This window comes from Artemia sp. Qi Xiang Cuo, chromosome 13 (assembly GCF_049724085.1).
Source record: "Artemia sp. Qi Xiang Cuo chromosome 13, ASM4972408v1, whole genome shotgun sequence".
Lineage (NCBI taxonomy): Eukaryota > Metazoa > Arthropoda > Branchiopoda > Anostraca > Artemiidae > Artemia > Artemia sp. Qi Xiang Cuo.
In genome coordinates this window covers 2,817,962-2,841,029 of record NC_142806.1, presented here as the reverse complement: position 1 = coordinate 2,841,029, position 23,068 = coordinate 2,817,962, and the positions used below count along the sequence as shown (strand labels likewise).

The 23,068-nt window shown below is 35.7% G+C and overlaps 1 protein-coding gene and 1 pseudogene across 1 annotated transcript; one reads left to right on the top strand and one right to left on the bottom strand.

Moving 5' to 3' along the window:
* The first annotated feature begins 7,497 nt into the window (after nt 1-7,497).
* On the top strand, nt 7,498-8,960 carry LOC148944854 (uncharacterized; annotated as a pseudogene).
* A 5,790-nt stretch (nt 8,961-14,750) lies between these two features.
* LOC148944853 (V-type proton ATPase subunit H-like) lies at nt 14,751-16,523 on the bottom strand. The gene is made up of 2 exons (XM_089098867.1): nt 16,503-16,523; nt 14,751-15,056 (listed from the first exon to the last, which is right to left on the bottom strand). The coding sequence occupies exons 1-2, from the start codon at nt 16,506-16,508 to the stop codon at nt 14,751-14,753; spliced, it is 312 nt and encodes a 103-aa protein (XP_088954993.1). The 5' UTR covers nt 16,509-16,523.
* Between the last annotated feature and the right edge of the window lie 6,545 nt (nt 16,524-23,068).

Genomic DNA, 23,068 nt, shown 5'->3' with positions numbered 1-23,068 from the left:
ACCGTGATGTAGCAATGTGTATGAAACAATCATATTTTTGCAAGGAATACACAGTCAGCTAGAGACAGGCTCTGTCATAATAAGTAGATAAAAAAAAGAGGAGAGATTATTCTTATTTTCTGGCCGCGGAATATACCCCCTTGGTGATGCAAAAAGCAACAGCTGAAAGACAATTCAATTTTACTGGGATAAAATACAGATCAGCCTCTTTTCCTAAAACATGAATAAAAGAATGAGATTCAAATAAAAAAAAATTGTTACGATTGATTTGACAAATCACAAAGTGTTAAATTTACGAACCTTTCAACTAATATAACACCTTGGCCATAGCTGAGTGCTTCATCAAGCGGAGAATTAACATTATAACAGAACATAGGCTATCCATAAAAAGTTAATTCCACGTAGTCTCTAATAAGTTCTAAAGGTAACTTAATAGTCGTAACATATCTGAGACTGAACTAAAGATAAAATAAATGCGAAGGGCATATATACGAAATAAAGTCGACCCTAAAAGTAGTTTATAGCATAATCAAGAAACGCGGGATCAACAAATTATAGTTATATAGAGCCCCAAATCAATAAATGACTAAGCAAATATCACGTAACAGCTACTATACCCAAAAAATTTCTTTTAGGTAAAACTGCCCGAATTTGGAACATGATACAGAAATAAAGTCATCAATTATGTATTAATAGCCTTCTTTAAAACAAAATACGGTCACATCCAGAGTATTAAGGAACAAAATCAATTCTAAATATGAACTAAATTTATCTTCAAACTATTCAAATGTCACACAAAGAAAAAGGGAGAATAATCAAAAACTCCAAAAATGCAAAAAGAGGGATAATATTGCATTTAAATACACATGCCCACGACGCGTCACCCTTCTTCTGCCGCAAAGAGTATTCTGTTCCAACAAATTCCCTTTGGCAACGAACAAGCCAAGGACTCAAATTAAATAACTTTAATTAGTTGCGAAGCCGAGAAAATGGAAAACAAGTAAAACAATTGTGTCTGTTTTACGCTTTGCATAGGCACTAATAGCCGACGCTAAAAAATAATATAGAGAAAATAATTTTTTATGCCTTGCGATATACTTAGCAAAATTTTTAGGTAATATCGCGCTTGGTGATAAATACCGCTGCCATGTGGCGATAACTCTGCCACGACAGAAAGATGAATAGTCACGTCACAGCTAAATGAAATGTAAGGATAAATGAAAAAGCATTGCAGTTCGATAGCTGAACTTTTGAAAGCCTTAAGGAATAAGTCCATATTTTCAAAAAAGGGCCTTAATGAAATTTGTTGAAACTATGAACGCTTTAAAAGGATTATTCAAAAAGATAAATTTGCCTCGTTAACTATACGCTACTTAAGAAAATTTTTTTTTCGTTGTAAATAAGGATTCAACAAGTATAGAAATCGAATGCCACATCAAATTCTAATAGAAAACTTTAAAGTTCCCTCAAACCGATCGACAGATATCGCATTAAATGAAATATGCTAGTCTATAATATAATACAACCATTTCCTTAACGATTTAAACTCGAAAAACCCAGTCAGACCATGTAAAAGATAATTTTGGCAAAAAAACAAGTAGTAGCACCTCATGCGCTTCGCACGTTGATTAAATTTTTTTTTATTTATTTAAAAGAAAAAAAAACACACTTAAACAAAGTGAAGCTTACTTTAAAAAAAAAATAGTAGTAGTACCCCGCACACTTCAAATGGTAAACATTTTTTTTTTATTTTAATAATTAATAAAAACTCAGTATACATGGCAACTCTAATTCATAAAAGCAAAATAAAATAATAATCAGTGAACAACGCCGTAGAATACCTTAAAAGTGGTATAGGAGGAATAATTCAAGTATCCAAGCGATACGCGATAGTGAAAACAGATAAACCCACAAGTATAGGAGGTTAGAGCCGGGGATATGCATGGTGTATATTGTCCCACCGTGCAGGTACTTGACTCTCACCTTCTGTAACAAAAAAAAATATCGCAAGTTACTGAGTGGGGGAGATACGGGCGTTGTAAGGTCTGTTGCTGACTTGGTTTTGTAACGTCTGATCGGATCTTGCAACTCCCTGTAAAACCTAGAGACTCCTTCTTGCAGAATCCCCTTTGGACGAAACTTGGATCATTAATGTGTCGAAATTCTGTGTTGAGATTTCAATGAAGAAAATAACTGACAAATGAATGGACCCTCAGTCATAGGGGACCTTGAGCAGACGGGTGGAAGTCGTGTATACTATCCCTCTGCCTCCCAACTGGTCCCAGGCTACCTATGAGAAACTACTACCCAACTAGGAAGTGAATGATGAATAAAAATAGCTATAAATTATAGTCAAATTAAATGACCCCACAACAGGGGAACTCGTTGGTCAACGGTCGTAACAGGTGGTACCTTATATTCCCATTCGTCATGATCGGTTGTCCGTGGTACCCTCGTGAAAAAATCAACTCATCCCCCTATGAAAGTAATCCGTAAGAATTAACCTACGATACCTCTTCCTTTATAAAGAATCACTGTGACAAAAAAAGTTACGGGTACGTGGACACATTCCGAGACGTAGAGAATACTCCGACTCTGTGTTTTAACTGTTGATTATTTCGGGAATGATGCGTAGTAATATAATCAACACGGTCATACGGGAGTCAGGCATGAAGATGAAAAAAAAAATCCGATGCGTGGAGAATGCTTATTCAATGTGTATGCACACGGTTGATTATTTTGTGGGCAGACACATTGGAGAAGTATTTTTTTTACAAAATACAACTAGAACAGGAAGAAGGATGCCAAAAAGACTAATAAAGACCAATACCAGTAAAAGTTAAACACCATAAATTAAAAGGGCCAAGTAAAGAGCTATAGGCAATGACAAACATCAGCAAAAAAAAATAATATTATACCATAAACCACTATAACCATTTTGAAAATATATTACTATTAAGTAATCAATTATTTTATAATCACTGATAAATTTTATATAAAAACACATTTGCAGATACGGTACGTGATAACCTTCATCCATTGGTTAAGGAAAACGCCGGAAAGAAGCAACCATACGGTACGTTGCTTATATTAACCCAAAACCTAGTAGAATAAAGTAAGAAGGAAAAAAGAAGTAACCATGATGAAATACCCAAGCCATCAACAATTAAATAATCGTGAACTAGAGAATGTAACCTCGCGAACTCTTAAGAAAAGACACAGTGTAAGCAACACTAATGTTTCATTAAGAGAATGGGGAATTGTTGATAATGCATTAAAAGAAGAGGAACTTATCAGAACGGTGGAAAATTTAGACTGTCCAAAACTATGTAATCTTCTAAAATCTCAAAAGACAATGTTGGAACCAAGAATGATCCTAAGATTAACGGCAAGTTTAGTGCTTTATAACTTTAGTGCACAAGCAATGACAAAAACACTAGAGCACACTAGACTAAGTGCCAATCTAGCCTTCCGAATTTTAATACAACAGATTCCAAAAACTATGTATAGCTCTTTGTCTGATTATATTGCCGACAATATTTGGTACGATCAGGACGATAACAACATAACCACAATTTTGCCCATAAAATTTCTCTCCATACTAATAGACCAAGGACACATGCTAAAAGGTAAAAGCTTCCTTAAGGCCTTATACACCTAATGTGTAAATAATACGTATCTTAATACAATAAACCCGTCAAGGGGATACGCCATTTTTCAAGTTACCCCATGAGAATATAAGGACATAAAGAAAATAACCCTGAATTTCTTCCAAGAAGACGAAGACTTTGGAAGAAAAACGTTCCCTGGTTTAGACATAATCGTGCGTGAGCAACTATGCTGTTGCCAATCACACATAAACTTAAGTTTCTCCGTAGTAAAAATAATAAATGACCAATTGTCCTTATCGCAGTTGTGCCGGAAAGTCATTCAACAGAATATGCGGAGGAATGACATAGCTGCCACTTTGGAGGGCATGCACCTCCCAAACCAATTACTGGTGTATTTAATGTACCTAAACTCACCTGAAGGCGGAAAAGATAATATAAAATTCGAACTCAAGTTTCTCAGCTCAAATGTTTCGTCATGGGAAGATTATCAACTTCTTGACATGCTTACATCCCCAATCTCAAGGGCGGCGCTGCCGGACGATTCACCCATATTGAAATTAAAACCTAATATTAGTGGGAGAAATTGTATATATTTAAATAATCTCGTTGAAATGAATAATAAAAGAACCCTCTGATATTACCTGAAGTGTTATGGCTATGATAATCGATTATTATCGTTAACAAAGAAAAACAGTGCGTTATATGGATAAACCAGTAGTGTATTTATAAAACTGTGAAGTAGAGCAAATGTCACAAAATCTAAATACATAGTTTGTGTATTGAAAAGAAATGGTAGTTCCTTGAAAGTCTCTATAATTTCAAGCCCTTATGAAATTCGTTAAAATGCGACCGCAAAGTCGTTAAACTAGAGTACGGAACTTTAGGGTAGCAACTATGTTCGAACACACAAATAGCCAGGTGCAAGGAGGCACCGGTGAAAAAGTAGTTCAACCTCAACCTGAAGTTACCTTGTTTTTTACTCAAATTGGTTAATATGGAGCTCAGATGACTCGAATTACGGTCGAATGAATAAGTACCCGATGTATTGAAGAAATGCCGGTGAAAAGGTAGTTTGACCTCGACCTAGAGTATACCATGACTATAACCAATCTTGAAAAAGTTAACTAGACAAAAGTCAATAGAAACTACCTCCTTTTGGCCATTGTTCTGAAATGTTCTGAAAGGACCAAATAAAGAAATGGCCAAAGCAATTATCGATACAGAGTACATATGTATCAAACATGCCAAAGAAAACGTCATATACTCGGCTGCAATGATCGTCGTGAATAAGTCAGGGGAGGAAGTCTTCACGAAAAAATGGGACGTTAAGTATGATTTAAAGAAATTTGACGTAAAATCTTATGAGTTCGGTCTAGATTTCGCAAACACCCCAAAATATCGGCCAGCGAGAGGCAAATTAGGAATCAAATATAACGGTAGAAAGGGAAAATACCTCCATTTTATTCAACATGAAATTAGGAAATTACAAAAACAATATAAAATCCGGTACTGGTATGTTAAAGGTCCTTTCCAAACAGATTTACTACTCCTCGGCAAATGTAAAAACCAAAAATTAGTTTACAAAATTGAAGGAAATCCAAACTGTGTAAAATATCAAGGGAAACATGACCCCCTACAAGAAATAAAATATTACAAACAGTACCTATATAAACCAAAGCGTGTACTATACAGAGTGAGAAGAAATGAAATTGTGTTTAAAAGAATTAAAACTTATCAATCAAAATCAAAAGTAATTAAGAAAACAAAAAAGCTGAAACAATCAAAATAATTAAAGTTAACCCAATCACTCTTATGTTAAAACAATCAAATTCTTATGTGAAAGTAATTAAAATATCTACCCCCCCCCCAGCCTAAGAATCAACAGTACGATAACCATACAATTTGTAGTAACATATTATACGACCACGAATCTTAATCTCATATTGTTTCCTTTGGGCAACGAAAATTATCAAAAGAAAAACATAAATATAATACCATAATTAGTACCTTGTTTCCCTCCCTAATAATAAAAAAAGGAAAACAAATAATAAAAATCTAAGCTCTTGTTCAATTATCAATCATAAGAAGTTTTCCTGTATCATGTCTAATGAAATATTAATTCCAGAAACAGCAAACAGGAAGTGGATAACAAAAGTCATAACAATCCTCATTTCCCAAACCATAGCCCAAGATATCGTAAAACATGGAATAATCTTTAAACATGAGAACTCGTTACTTGCAAGCCACAATGCTTGGAAAATATTTATGAAACTGGATCCCAAACCATTTGAAACCCTATTTCAACAGGTAATGAGACTGGAGAAAAACACCGATGAATTAAAGGATTCCATATTCCAATTCTTAAAATAGGATAAAAACTTGCAGACCACGAAAGACATGCACCATAAAGAAAATAAAGGAAATCTAGCCCCCTTACTTCCCAAACTAATGTCGAATTCATAATAGACGACTTTGGTAAGAAAATGGCAGAAATCAATAAAGCTCTAGGAAGCTACAACAAAGAAAACAGAAAGAAAAGAGAATTAAGTAATGTGGACGGATCTATAAGCGAGTATACTACAGCAAAATTTACCAAAGGTTCCTTCTTGGCAACTTCGAAGAGAAATAGACTCTATGATGGAAATTACGCAATGTTAAATGAACTACCGAGCCTATGGACTCTTCTCAAAGAATTATGGCAAAATCATGCTGAACAAAACGTTACAAAGCAAATATTATCAAAACTCACAAAGGAAAAGGACTACAGACAAATTATTAACCTAAAGGAATTAACATTCTCAAATACACAGCAAGATGATAAGAATAAAAAGCCTACTGAAAGAAAAAGAAAAAAACACCAAGACAACCACGCCTACATACGAGACCACAGTAAAAGACATACAATCTTCAATGACGGAAACTACGAGGAACAGAATCCCAGAAATTAGCGCACTTAGTAAACAATCACCTGAAAATTTGACCATGCTGACTTATCTAAAACCAACGACAATTACAAAATGGAATTGGACAACAGGGCCCACGTTTACGCACACCCAGCCGAATTTCATATTTACTATAGGCCTAAAGACAGGAACTCCAGTAAGACATACCGAGACACAAACAATAAGGGTACAAGTAGTAAAACCCGAAGAAAGAAAAAATAAATATTAGAAAGAAGAAGAAGATGACTACCCACACAAGAAATGTTGGACAATAGACGGTAAACGTACTTGTGCTAGATTAGCAATGGCCGACGAACCGGCAAAAGAAGATATCGAACCATTAAAGGTAAAGGATGCGGCACTAGACCCTTAAGGTCCAAACCGGCGGTGCTGATCTCCGTTTCGTGGCCCTTCAGCCAGGAAGTGCAATGGGGGGCTGGGGGCCAGCCAACCTATGCTTTCGCAAACCCTTCCTGTTTACCTTCCCCAGATTTCTCCAGGTACCCATTTAGAGCTGGGTTGACTCTGGCTAAGCTTACAGGGTCACACCACTGACCCGCGTCCCAAACTAAGAAACTGACCACACAAGGGATCGAACCCGAATTCACGGATTCTCAGCCCAGCGCGCGTCCACTTAGCCAGAACGGCTCCATATCGAACCATTACCTGAGCTAAACGAGAAAAACGCGCTAAGAGTATCGATTCACCAATCTTTCCTAATATTATATAGACAGAGACTGCAAGCATTATTTGAATTGTTCAATACAGAAATACAAAAGTTAAAACAAAGTACCACTAGAATCTTCGAAGTATTTTTTCGAAAAAGCATATATCGAAAATCAGCTAGTCTTATACCAATCGTGGCAGAATTAGCCTGACGCTTTTTTGGGCTTTCGACTGAAGAAGATCTAAATATCCTAAGGGAAAACGTAGGAAAACTAAATAACGCCATGAATGTAACCTTACATGTCCAAAAAATACAAGCCAGTATAGCCAATTACCAGAGAGACAAAATTGAGGCAATCTCGAAGAAAATATCAAAGACAGTAAGCATAATGAATTATTTGAAAAATGAAGCAGATCGTGTGATTACCGATTCGAGCCTCACCATGGTATCACTAGACATAGTGACAATGTCATTACTTAACCTGGCAACTGACGTTAGCAAGTTTGAATTCGCATTATTTGCCCTTACCGGAGGAACCTTGTCGTATGACCTAGTGGACCCTTCGAACCTAAAAAGTGTCTTAGACGAGATAAAAAAACATCTAACGTTCGGTCTACATCTACCAACAGAACCAGAAGTGGCAAACCTGTTCCACTATTACACCAATCTCAAAGTTCATATAACAGAGATAAGCCAACAACTATTTGCAGTCGTAACAATCCCATTAATAAATCAACAATCCATATATGACTTGTATAAAATTTCTGTTTCCAGCCAATATAGGCAAAACCAATTCGTTCATGACTATCACCCCCGAAGCGGAATATTTACTTGTCGATCAAGATAGAAGAAAATATGCCTTAGCAAATCCACAGGACCTTAAGGAATGCGTAGCATTCAAAAATCTAGTATGTCAACTAACCCTGCCTATTTATAATGTAAAACCTGGATCCTGTATGTTAGATACATTCTTAAGAGAGACCCAACAAGAGGAAATTCCAAATTCATGCGAAGCGCTAATAGGTAGTACTAAGCGAGAAATATTTATTAATCTTAGAAATGACCTATGGCTATTCTCCGTTCCAAAAGAAACAGTAGGGACTAACTTGTTATAAAAATACAGAAAAAATCGATCCAAGCTACAGAACCGAACTACTTTTACAAGACGTGGGAACGATTACGATAAAACAAGGATGCCGACTGGTAACCAAAGAAGCCACGGTACAAACACCACTGATAACCACAAGCACAAATATAATAAGCCCCAAAGTAATCAATTTTAGACCAATAAATTTATCATATACAATTCCTAATATCGCGAATGAAGAAGAGAAAACCGCAATATGGTCAAAAATAGAGAATATCAAGGGAACCTTACCACTAAAAAAAAAAGAAGAAGCCTTGGACTCTCAAATTCCCCTATTTACTAATGAAAACCAAAGATTGACGTATGTAGAGAGTAGATACGGAATATTTTCAACGAATTTTTGGTGGTATATCCTCCTGACGGTGGGACTCGTATTCATGATCTCGTATTCTATAAGAATCGTATTGAACCTAGATTACGGAGGAATTTTGAGAATGACGCGTAGAAAAAGAGAAAAGTCAGAGCAAATCGAGCCAAGTGAGATGCAAAATCTAAATCCGGAACTCCCTGATAATCATAAAACAAAAAATAAGGGAAAACATGATCGAGTAACGTGGAGTAGTGGTCCTCATTCGTTTCATGTCCAATCCTAAATCTCTACTTACCGATTGTGTAAACCCATGCAACTGCAAGGATGTATTTCTTAGGCGGCATGGACGCGCATAAACAGTAAAAACTTGGAAATTTATAGTAAATCAAGACCTCTCATGAAACCATGTAACCTACCTCGCATGTAGTTGTATAATAAAAAAGTTAATGCTAAAGTAGATAAGTGTTGAATAACATTTAAAAATGTATTAAGTATTGAACAGATGTCAAACGCACATCTATACAAGCATATATATATAATCACCAAATCTTGAAAATTTCATATTGTGTTATTTTTTTTGTAGACATGATCATTTCTCGTATGATTACTAAAATTGTCTCGTAGTAACCTAGTATTGCTGCAATATGCATGTAGAGCATGATTGATTTTATTCATTTTATCGTTGAGTTTAAATATACCCATATTAAATTGATGTGATTAGTACGACTAATTATGACTATTATTAAAAACAATAGTCCCCGTATAATATTTTATTATTGCTGTTCGTGTTTTAACTTGTGTGATTATAAAGAGCATATGATTCTGCCCAGATATTTATATTCTAGGATGCAGAGTAATCAGTGAGGATTAACTATTGGTGTACAAGCAAACAACACAGATACAACCCAGTAGCATCTACTCTCATCATTTGTAAACCACCGAAAAGTACTCACCGAGGAAACCCCTAAACACAATGACCTAATGAAAATCCAAGTCATCCAAGCCTAGTATCAGGTAACACTACCCCAACCACTATCGGCGAATCAAGAACTCCATATATAAATATTCATATTTGAAATGATCCACCCCGACCAGTCATGTCGTAAAACTGCATAAATATCCGTCAAATAACTATCCTTAGACGGCAAAGTCCTAAAGATCTAATGTTTATAACACCAAGAATAACCCTGGAGCCAATTCCTCAAAAATGGTATATCTTAAGCCTCAGATCAAAGACAATATGTTAAACCAAGAGGCCAAGATCAAGTTTTGAACATACCCAATTAGATGTCCCGAAAACAACTATCCTCCATGAGAAGAGGAACCAATCATAATCAACTTTGTGGGAAATATAAACTGTACGTGCTAAATTTTTCCCAAAATGAAGTGTTAAAAGAAGGAAACCAACCCGTCATTATCGTTTTATCCCTCAATAATGATATATCATTATAACAAGAATCAAAGACAATACATCAAATATAGAACCTGAGATAGAGTTTTAATCCATCCATAGTTACCCTTACATGTCTTACATAACCCATAGTCCAAATAAAGGAAAGACTGTATGTGAAAAACTTACGGAAGACAGACTGTACGAGTATTAGACTTTCCCGAGGATAAAAGTATCCAAGAAGAGATACCCAGCCCATCGATCAAGATACCCATTTCAGGTGACCTATTCCCTAAGAGTTATCTACCTAGTGAACATTTCAACGACTCGGTAACATCAATTCAACGTATTTGACATGACAAACCACGGACAAACACGGACAATTTTGTGCAAATAGTCATACTTAGGAACATTGTAAACGCTTATCCCAAATAGACACGTAGAATGATGAAGTAAGTGTGAATCTTATGTATCTAACTATAACTTTAGTGAATACTGAACAACTTTTCATAATCAGTTGAAAATAAGTGTAAATTACATTTTCCCAATGTTGCAATCATGCATAAAGTTTAAAAAATTATATTGTGAAACTTTTTGTATCCAATCATTTATCTTATATGTACATAGTGCCTCGATATCAGTTATGTATCGTATCATTAAAGTGTCAGGTGGAAGTATAGTCAAGATTAGAGCAAGAAAACAAATACGTACAATTTTAAGTGATAGAATAGTCGCCAAAGCAGAACTCGATTTGTTAGAACCATTTAGAACCAATTAGAATCAATTACGTGTCGTATCATTATAATGTCAGGTGGAAGTATAGTTAAGCTTAGAGAAAAAGCAAATATGTACCATTTTAAGTGATAAAATGCAGTGCTAAGGCAGTGCTTAATTAGTTAGAACTATGTAGAATTATTAGCATATCAGTTGAAGGAATTTTAGTAATTTTAGTATCAGGTGGAGGGAACAATAATTATTACATAATCATATAATCAAATGTGTTAGTCAATAGAAACTCTTTGACCCTTTCGTCAAATAGAGTGTATAGGTGGTGGACTTTAAGGTGAAGTTTTAATACATGTAGTCTAGTAGAATAATCGGGAACATGAGAAAAAAAATATATCTTACCAAAGCTAAGTTAATTAAAGCAACAAATACCAAGTCAAAAAAAAGGGGGGAAGCGAGATCGAAATTTAAAAGAGTAGAAAGAGTTGGGTGACACAACGATGAGGACATCGTTAAGAACGGGAAGGATGATATGTAATGGAATCAATTTCCAATACCCAAAAAATTTTCCAAGTAAAAGTGCCCAGAATATAAACCCAAATAATTTAAGTAACAAGTAATTGTCAAATTTAAAAAGTAGCGAAACATTGTATTACAATTGTAACAATAAATCTTAGGTTTGAAATTTGCATAAAATATGTCAAAAATTCTATAAATTAAATACAATGTTAAACTCTGTATCTAGTAAAAAATTGTACCATGTTGGGAGGAATTCCGAAGCGAAATGTAACTATAAATCTTAGGTTTGAAATTTGCATAAAATATGTCAAAAATTGTATAAATTAAATACAATGTTAGACTTGTACCATGCTGGGAAGAATTCCGAAGCGAAATTTTAGAAGAATCATAAGCCGGTTCAAAAGTTAATTAAAATCAACTAGCTGATTGGTCCAATAGTAATGTATGACAGATAGGGAAACCAATAGGATCGGAATAGTATACTTGTTAGTAACGCCCGGACGTAACATCTGGCGAAATTGGAATGAGTAGATAGCGAGAACTTAGCAATTTTGAAGCAGTCTTTTTGGAGCAGTCCTTTTGGAGCAGACTTATTGTGTGAGTCTTAATTTTGGAGTCTTATGACAGTCTTATTTCGGAATGAGTCTTATCTAGTCAGTCGATTGTCAGCTCAGAACAATAGTATTGAACCAGTGACCAGTTTTAACTTAGTGCCATTTACTGCAAATATTTTGATATACCGAGCTCTGTTCCAGTTCTGTGAGTAATAAATGCATCATCTTCTTATTTTATTCTCTTTATTCTAGTATTTCTCGAGATAGTTTGTCCTTGTGGCTCCACTCGCTTCCAAGGGAAAATGAATCCATTCAATTTGATTTCGACTCAGTATGTGCGTTAATGAGAGCTCCCAATTTGTACAGTTAAATTAAGCTCCCTACACACGAAGTTCCGCCTCCACTTAGGTATGCCACTCGTGAACCATCAGTTTAGAGTTTAACTAATTTCCCCCATTGAATTAATTAATTGAAATTTCCCATATGAGGAAACATCCGAAAATATATGAATAAATAACTTTTTTATAAAAACCCCCCCATTACAAAGTGTTGTTATTAGAGGCGTCTCTAGTCCAAATATTTGGAGAAGGCCACAGCTTTTACAGAATTTTAAGTCATTTTATTTTCCAAGATTAATGTTCTGGTAAAGTTTCAGAGCGTCGCTCCACAATTTTAATGGAGTTGGCCCCATCTCACTAATTAATCGAACAATTTGGAGGACGTTCCACCTCCCCTCTGTATGTGACACATCTGGTCGTTCGTATCACAACTGCTATTTAATTACTGTAATTCCCCTGGATGACTATTCATCAATGCGAAAAATTCGTGGATAGTGACCAGTTTTGTTCTTTTTAAAATAATTCAGGCAAACATATATTAACAAAGTATAGATCTAAAAGAAAATAAATATATGAATGAAATTATGTCATATCAACTATATTCAATTTTGGATTTAAAATTCTTCTCTTTTGCTTTCCAATGAGAAATTGTCCATTTATTTATTTTTTTCCCCCAGAAAATCAAAAATATCTTACTCGACAAACAGCTAATACAATTCGCCTAACTTTATCTTTTTGTGAGTCATTCAGTATATCTGACAATACTGGAATTCCACCGTGTTTGGTAACTTCTTCTACATATTCTGGATTAAATGTAATGACCCATAAAAAGAAACAGGCCTTTCCTAAAAAATCTCAGTTTTAAAAAAAACGTTAAGTTTAAAATTATATTTTTTGTTGCTGAAATTCAAAGGAATCGTCTTAAGTGATCAGACTAATCTTGCTTCCTTTTAGGTGTTGTTATTAGAGGCGTCTCTAGTCCAAATATTTGGAGAAGGCCACAGCTTTTACAGAATTTCAAGTCATTTTATTTTCCAAGATTAATGTTCTGGTAAAGTTTCAGAGCGTCGCTCCACAATTTTAATGGAGTCGGCCCCATCTTACTAATTAATCGAACAATTTGGAGGACGTTCCACCTCCCCTCTGTATGTGACACATCTGGTCGTTCGTATCACAACTGCTATTTAATTACTGTAATTCCCCTGGATGACTATTCATCAATGCGAAAAATTCATGGATAGTGACCAGTTTTGTTTTTTTTAAAATAATTCAGTCAAACATATATGATTTTTCCAACTCGGATGGATACACTTAAACCACAAGTTTGATTCCTAAAAGTTTCTCACTACAAACTAAGGGGTGGGTATAATTCTCTTTACAGGGATTCAAAAGAACGCTAAAAAAACGTCAAAAAGCATCAGCATCGACGTACTTTTATCTCTTCATAAGGAAATGTAAAGCTCATGTATTTCTTCAGTTACACTCACTACCTGGAATGGTGACGACATAGCAGTAATGATAATAGCAGGAATAACTTAAAATAATCAACAGTTTTATGGTTTTGGAGGGGTCAATAAGTAAAAAAAAACGGATTACCTTCATCAAAGGCAATTGAGTGGTCCTGATTGTCAAAGGATTTTAAAATACCAGCAAAAACAGCTGCAGCAAAAGATTTTCCAGTCACTTAATATCCTAAGATTCTCCAAGATCTTAGCTACATCTGAGTTGCATGAAATCTGATTGTATCGAGAATATGTGCATAAGTATAAAATACGAATTGGTTCTCTAAGGGCTAAAAAAATCCTACGGAAAATCCTATAGTGGTATTAATGTCATTGATAAGCCAACGGCTCAAATACTTAGAAGGGAAATCCTAATCTCCCTCTTTAGTTTAAGTTTCGTAATATAGATGGAAAAGAAATAGCTGAAAAGGAGGTGAAGAGAATTTGCCTTGACCCTTGGCAAAGGGATGATTGCCAAGTGTATTAAGAACAGTCAAGGTGTTTCAAGGAATATCAAGCAGAATTGGAGGATCAATCTCAGGGGTGTAAACAACTAGGCGTTGTCCATATAGATGGATATGTTTGTCCATCCATCAACCAGGCAGTTGTGTATGCAAAGAAGCTTCTCCTGAGCCAAATACTGAAAAGTTTAAGTTGTGCAAAACCGACATGTTCAAATTACCTACCTATCCCATAGAGGAAAAATTTGGAAATTGTGTATATGATTTAAATGGTAGAAAAATATTTTTTCTAACTGGAGAACAACTAGACAAATTCATAAGGTTTTGGACATTTGGACTAAATGATAATGAAGAAAGTACTTTTGAACGAGAGCCTATTTATCCCATAGAGCTTATTTACGACGGATACTAGATGACACGGCAAGAAATGACACCAACACACTGCGAACCTAACATAGATCTAAAAAGAAAATAAATATATGAATGAAAGTATGTCGTATCAACTATATTCAATTTTGAATTTAGAATTCTTCTCTTTTGCTTTTCAATGAGAAATTGTCCATTTATTTTTTTTTCCAGAAACTCAAAAATATATTTCTCGACAAACAGCTAACACAATTCGCCTAACTTTATCTTTTTGTGAATCATTCAATATATCTGACAATACTGGAATGCCACCGTGTTTGGTAACTTCTTCTACATATTCTGGATTAAATGTAATGACCCATAAACAGAAACAGTATTGATAGTGAAGCTGGAAATTCAATTTCCCACGTAGAACGGTGACAAATGTACGGATTCCGTCCATACGTATCCACGCAGCTTTATATTCCTCGATCCGTAACACCATCTCGAGGCATCTTCCAGACGTTTGAACGTATTCGTTACTCTGTTAGAGATAGAAAAAAGAAAGAGAGAATTTCAAGATCCAATGGACTCTGGAAAGGCGCACTGCCATCTTTTCCAATCAAAAGTAAATAAAGTAGGAGTTTTGACACTAATCTAGGCAGACTAGCTTAAAAATTAAAAGATTATAAAACTTGATTTATGATTGACATTGGAAGGATGAAACGTCATTTTTGAAGAATTTGAGCATGCATAGTTTTTGACTTGGACACGGATATTATCTTGGACATGAGTATATAATTGGAATAACAAATAAAAACAAACTAAATATACAAAGAAATGAAATTTTTATTATTAAACAGAACATTTCTTGTGGGTATACTGCAAACAAACCCTTGTACGTGTGAAACGCTAAGAAATACTCCCATGGGTTTAAAACTTGATACACTTCTCATTCTTTCAAAACAAATTTAAAACTATGATGCTTTGTACGTATTGAATTTAAGGGGTTCCGTCCTCTTGAGGGGAAATTTGTAGCAATTAAAAAATTTTGAAGACAGAAAAAATAAAATGTCAGGGAAAAACGTAAAACACATGAGACTCTTTGACATTGTTGAATTTCAGAATATTCCAGACTAAAGGGTTCGGGTTTATTGCCAAAAGACAATCTACAAAATTTACAGAATCTGGCTTTTTATTAAGTTTTATAGCTGCATAAATACATAGGCCTTTCCTAAAAAATCTCAGTTTTTAAAAAAACGTTAAGTTTAAAACTATATTTGTTGTTGCTGAAATTCAAAGAAATCGTCTTAAGTTAATCAGACTAATCTTGCTTCCTTTTAAGGGTTGTTATTAGAGGCGTCTCTAGTCCAAATATTTGGAGAAGGCCACAGCTTTTACAGAATTTCAAGTCATTTTATTTTCCAAGATTAACGTTCTGGTAAAGTTTCAGAGCGTCGCTCCACAATTTTAATGGAGTTGGCCCCATCTTACTAATTAATCGAACAATTTGGAGGACGTTCCACCTCCCCTCTGTATGTGACACATCTGGTCGTTCGTATCACAACTGCTATTTAATTACTGTAATTCCCCTGGATGACTATTCATCAATGCAAAAAATGCATGGATAGTGACCAGTTTTGTTCTTTTTAAAATAATTCAGGCAAACATATATTATTTTTACAACTCATATGTATTCACTTAAACCACAAGTTTGATTCCTAAAAGTAAGTTCTCACTACAAACTAAGGGGTGGGTATAATTCTCTTTACAGGAATTCAAAAGAACGCAAAAAAAAACGTCAAAAAGCATCAGCATCCAACGTACTTTTATCTCTTCATAAGGAAATGTAAAGCTCATGTATTTCTTCAGTTACACTCACTACCTGGAATGGTGACGACATAGCAGTAATGATAATAGCAGCAATAACTAAAAATAAACAACAGTTTTATGGTTTTGGAGGGGTCAATAAGTAAAAAAAACGGATTACCTTCATCAAAGGCAATTGAGTGGTCCTCAGTGGTCCTGATTGTCAAAGGATTTTAAAACACCAGCAAAAACAGCTGCAGCAAGATTTTCCAGTCTCTTAATATCCTAAGATTCTCCAAGATCTTAGCTATATCTGAGTTGCATGAAATCTGATTGTATCGAGAATATGTGCAAAAGTATAAAATACGAATTGGTTCTCTAAGGGCTAAAAAAAAGAAACAGACCACTTTTCGAACCCAAAAGTATCTCAAATTATGAATGGTTTTGCGACTTTTATTTTGATCCTAATTTTACAAAAAGGATGAGACGGAATATCCTATAGTGGTATTAATGTCATTGATAAGCCAACGGATCAAATACTTAGAAGGGGAGATCCTAATCTCCCTGTTTAGTTTAAGTTTCGTGATATAGATGGAAAAGAAATACATGAAAAGGAGGTGAAGAGAATTTGCCTTGACCCATGGCAAAGGGATGATTGCCAAGTGCATTAAGAACAGTCAAGGTGTTTCAAGGAATATCAAGCAGAATTGGAGGATCAATCTCAGGGGTGTGAACAACTAGGCGTTGTCCATATAGGTGGATATGTTTGTCCACCCATCAACCAGGCAGTTGTGTATGCAAAAAAGCTTCTCCTGAGCCAAATACTGAAAAGTTTAAGTTGTGCGAAACCGAAATGTTCAAAATACCTACCTATCCCATAGAGGAAAAATTTGGAAATTATGTACATGATTTAAATGGTAGAAAAATTTTTTTTCTAACTGGAGAACAACTAGACAAATTCATAAGGTTTTGGACATTTGGACTAAATGATAATTAAGAAAGTACTTTTCAACGAGAGCCTATTTATCCCATAGAGCTTATTTACGACGGATACTAGATGACACGGCAAGAAATGACACCAACACACTGCGAACCTAACATAGATCTAAAAGAAAATAAATATATGAATGAAATTCTGTCATATCAACTATATTCAATTTTGGATTTAAAATTCTTCTATTTTGCTTTCCAATGAGAAATTGTCCATTTAATTATTTTTTTCCCCCTGAAAATCAAAAATATCTTACTCGACAAACAGCTAATACAATTCGCCTAACTTTATCTTTTTGTGAATCATTCAGTGTATCTGACAATACTGGAATGCCACCGTGTTTGGTAACTTCTTCTACATATTCTGGATTAAATGTAATGACCCATAAAAAGAAACAGGCCTTTCCTAAAAAATCTCAGTTTTTAAAAAAACGTTAAGTTTAAAATTATATTTTTTGTTGCTGAAATTCAAAGGAATCGTCTTAAGTTAATCAGACTAATCTTGCTTCCTTTTAAGTGTTGTTATTAGAGGCGTCTCTAGTCCAAATATTTGGAGAAGGCCACAGCTTTTACAGAATTTCAAGTCATTTTATTTTCCAAGATTAATGTTCTGGTAAAGTTTCAGAGCGTCGCTCCACAATTTTAATGGAGTCGGCCCCATCTTACTAATTAATCGAACAATTTGGAGGACGCTCCACCTCCCCTCTGTATGTGACACATCTGGTCGTTCGTATCACAACTGCTATTTAATTACTGTAATTCCCCTGGATGACTATTCATCAATGCGAAAAATTCATGGATAGTGACCAGTTTTGTTTTTTTTAAAATAATTAAGGCAAACATATATGATTTTTCCAACTCAGATGGATACACTTAAACCACAAGTTTGATTCCTAAAAGTTTCTCACTACAAACTAAGGGGTGAGTATAATTCTCTTTACAGGAATTCAAAAGAACGCTAAAAAAACGTCAAAAAGCATCAGCATCGACGTACTTTTATCTCTTCATAAGGAAATGTAAAGCTCATGTATTTCTTCAGTTACACTCACTACCTGGAATGGTGACGACATAGCAGTAATGATAATAGCAGGAATAACTTAAATGTGGAATAACTTAAATGATTAGGTGGGCCTAATCTCCACGATTTGCATTGGGGGGGGGGCAACAGGGGTCTATATCCAGATAGTGAAAGGGCATGGGATGTATAATAATTGTTTTTTCATTGTGCATACAATATTTAAACTGTTGTTTTGGGGGGGTTTAGGGGGGAGGTACCTAGGTTAGGTTGCATATTTAATATAGGCTATGGTTTACCAAACACCCCCCCCCCCCAATGTGCCAATATATAGCCCAAATTTGTTTATAAACTATTATATATTCATCCTATTTATTTTTATTTCCTTAGCATTAACAAAACTTGACTTTTTTGAAAGGCCCATATAATGCCCAAGTACCAATATGATTTAAGGTAATAAACTGGAGGGGATTATGAAAACAACCTAGTTTGGAGGGTAGAAATTTCCCAAAGAAGCAATTATGATTAACTTTACCAAAGGTTATTCAAAAGTATAAGAGAGGAATTAGGTCTTGTCAAGGAAATTAATTGAGAAAAGGAGATCTTGCAAATTTTTTTACTAACAAGAAAATATGAGTAAAATAAAGATTAGTGGCTTCTGTTGATCTAAGAAAGCAATTAAGTAGGATATATAAAACTCAGCAATGGATCCAGAGCACTAATGATTCTTAAGAAGTAGCTACATACACATCTACTCCTTCTCCATCAAAGGGAATTTATCTTTTCAAGCACTATACTATAAAAGTCAAATCTTAAGAAAAAGATCTACTACTAAATTGCAGCACAAGTAAAAAGTCTTGGGTCTCAAATGTTTGATAAATTCTGATTAATAAAGATTTTTATATCTATTTATTAAATTGTTGAAAAAGATCCTTAATATGGCTCAAAGTCTATAGAAATAATGAAACTGGATGTATCTGTCAAAAGTTAGGCACACTTCAAAAGAAACAACATAAAATCATGAAAACATCATTACAAGCCATACAGTAGGCTACTTACCTCCATCATTTATACAACCACTTCACTTTACTTTACCAACGATCTCTCCCCCTAGTGTGTAAGTGTACAGCCTATATTTTCAATACAATTTTTCAGTTTTTAATTTTGTTAATGTTTCTTCTTTGCTGCTTAATCCGAGGGGCTAATAACTGACCGTCGCAGGTGTCCCTTCCTTCGTGCCTCCGGCTGTGTCTCCGGCACACCTGAACACAGCGTGTTCCTGGTAGCGAAGGAACACAGTTTTATCTTTGGCTTATGGAAAGCGTACGGCGCGTTTTTTACGACGGCAAACTTTCTCCTCTTGAGAGGTTATCTTTACTTGGTCGTGTTGTTTACTGCGTTCGACATTGAAGATCCTGGGTCCTAAAAAGTGGACATTATGCTTTGAACGAAAATTTTATTACCACAAACCTTTATCATTGCCTAGAGATAAATATGAATTCCCTAGTGCTTCTCATTCGTCGATTCAAACGGCTTGGGCTCGAACGTCTTTTCAAACTCTCCGACATGAATAGCCAACCGTGTGAAGATTTTTTTATGAAGATGCGGTCTCAAACCAGCACTAACAGTACTGTAATAAACTTTTCGTTCCTCCAACTTCTACATGAAATTCGTCGATATGAAAGTATAACGGATTTTGAAGCTTAATATTCTAATGAACAGTTGTCCTTGCCAAAGGCCAAGCGAGTTAGATCCATTGGTGTTGGGTCTGTCAGTTCTGATTTTTCTTTGCCTGGGGACGATGAAATCAAGCTCAAGCTAGGGCGAGCTCGTATTGAAAGCCAGCGAATAATGAAAGCCTTGATACGCGACGACGTACTTTCTGCTTTCGGTCATCAAGTACCGAATGTTCGTCTTTCTGTACTTCACGACAGTGACTCAGAAGATGACTCAGAGGAAAATACTCTGTCCGATAAGCAGGAAAAGGCTTCCGCGACTGACACTAAATCGGGCTCGCAAAGTGACAGCATCTTTGAAGATTTGCCAGTGATTGCTCACTGTGTGAAACACCAAGTTGAGAAAAATTGAGTTAGTGAGCCTGTGACGAACATGAAGAATTCTAGGTTTTGTCTTGTCAAGACTCCTGACGGCCCATAACACCAATAAAAAATCCACGCTGTTGTGGCTTCTGAGGGAAAGCTCTGAGAAGCTGAGTAGTGACCGATTAAAACGGGTGATGGTCCAGAGCCGACGAGTAGGACTACGTGAGTCGCCACAAACCAATGCAGAGGTCGGTGTGAAATCAGAATTGCGTATCGGTGAATGGTGCGTTTACAGACCGGTTGGCAGGGGAAAGAGAGTATTAGTTGGGCGGGTCATACAGTTTGGCTACTTGTCTGGGCGAAGATGCCACTCTGTTGACACGCAGAATATGGCGATGCAGTTCCCTGACGACATGGGAAATTTGTACCAGTGGTTCCGGCTGAATGCTGATCTCACATTAACTGCCGCATTGGTAGACAAGGGTTACTTTGACTCCAGCCTGTATATTATGCATTCAGCAGAACCTGTTTCTATGGAAATCGGCACCAACATTGTCTTTGGCTTTGACTCAGACGTCTTCACAAAGCTGAATTCATTTATCCAGAAGAAAGGGTTCCACTTTTTTGATGTTTCGTCAGCATCGCAATCATCATGTTAAAAATGGCACCAAAACCCAAAACTGACCTTAAGACCATAACCACCACCATCGCCATGTTCTGTGTGTCAACAGAAGGAATTTTGTTTAACATTTTTCAGAGGTAGTTGTTATTTTTTTCTCTCCCCTCCTCCTCTCCACTCGGTTATATTTTAATACAAAACCATATAAATCTTACAACTTTATACATTATCATATGACCTAAACTTCAAAAAAAAATTTATTATATACCAGTCAATGTATTAGTGGACATGAAGGCACACTACCATTTAACTTTTTTCTTGCCAAATATCTATCGCTCCCCCCGTTCCAGGGTGTCCTTCCCCCTCTAGGAGACGCTTTTCCGGTGGCATTTTTACTTCAACTTCTTAAAATTCATATCCTTCAATTTTCACTAATACGAATTCGAATTTTAAAGGTGGTCTTCCAAAAGGCTTACTTTTACAAGTTTAAAAATTTTTAACACAAAAAAGCTGTTTGCTCTCCCGTAGACTGGGCGTCCTCCGTCCACGAGAATCCCATTTTTGCGGTGGCCCTTTTTTCCTTCTTTTTTTTTCTTTTTTTCAGCCCTTTTTACGACCAACCTTAGGCAACAAAAAAAACAAAATACAACCAACCCATCAACAAAAAAACAAAAATAAACTTAATACCGACGTGCATGAGGGCACAGAACAGAACAGAATCTTGAACCATGTCTCCTACGGACGAGGAGGCCACCCACGGCGGGGCTGGTCCTTCCAGCTCAAGTGCGTGTGCCCCTCGTCCCCCATTCGCTTGAGTTCTTGATATAATTTTATGAATCTCAATGGCTTCCGAGATCTAGGGCAGCGGAAGCGATGAATAACATCGGAAAACTTGTTATGCTCAGTAGAAGACTTAGTAGTAGAAGACTTAGTGTTTATATTTGTGCTAACCGAGCTTAGTTTGATTTACTGAAGCTCATTTGTCCAGTTTCTTAGGGTTGTCATTTGAGCTGTGATTATCGAGATGATTACTGAAACGTACCAATAAATATCTGAGAAACTAGTTATTTTTTTTAGTTGGTTCCTTTACTTAGCGCATGTTACTAATAACTCGGTAGTAACAGTTTTTCTGATTGTTGCTTTACAGTTTTCTCTTCAAATACCCAAAGGCCTGGGTTTAATACCAAGAAAAATAGATTCTAAGTACATTAGGGAAAAAGGGATCTGTGTTTCTTACGGATTCTTTCGTGTCAAAGCAGCAGATTCCTTTTTTTATTACAATTAAGAATCCGAGATACAAGGGTGCGTCTTGGCACAGCCACTATACAGAAAAGCAGGTATGATAAAAGGGAAAGGGACATGTGAAGACGTGATAAAAGGCAACCTTTACCGCTGGCCAAGCCGTATTGAATAGGGCTGCGAAGCGTGACGTCAATTCTTGGGCGGGAAATTCAAATAACGATGAAACGTGAATGTGTGGACATGTTTTTTTGGAACTTTGGCGAATTGTTTTGGCCTAAAATATTTGTCGTAGATCTTACTAATCCACCAGAACGTTTTCACGTCGAAATAATGCTAGGAATATTGACAATCAGTTGTTAGTTACAACTAGAAACCACGTTTCACGGTACTTTGAATTTTGCACCTTACTTTTTACGTCATCACCGCGCAGCCCTATGTTGTATAACTTAAAAACCGTGTTCCGGGATTTTTTTTTGAAATTTCGAAATTTTTTTGAAAAAAAATCGGAATTTTATTTTTGAGCTGGTGGCAACGCTGCAAGTGTAATACGAAAAAGTGACACCATCAGTGCCATCTTAGGGTTACCTAGTTTTTGCATGGATATCAACAACTTGCAGTCCTCCCTTCTTCTTCTTTAGGTACATATCAGTTGTTTTCAGTCTTGGGGGTTCTTTTCCTTGTCAAACAAACCCGTAAATGATTTTTTCCAAGTTTTAAAAGATCACTTTTGAAGGTGCTGAAATATTCGACAGATACCGAATGACAGGCAAGCTGTATATATTTACATATTGCGCCCTTTGGAATATGCCTCCGGCGTGCCTCATGCCTCCAGGTGTCCC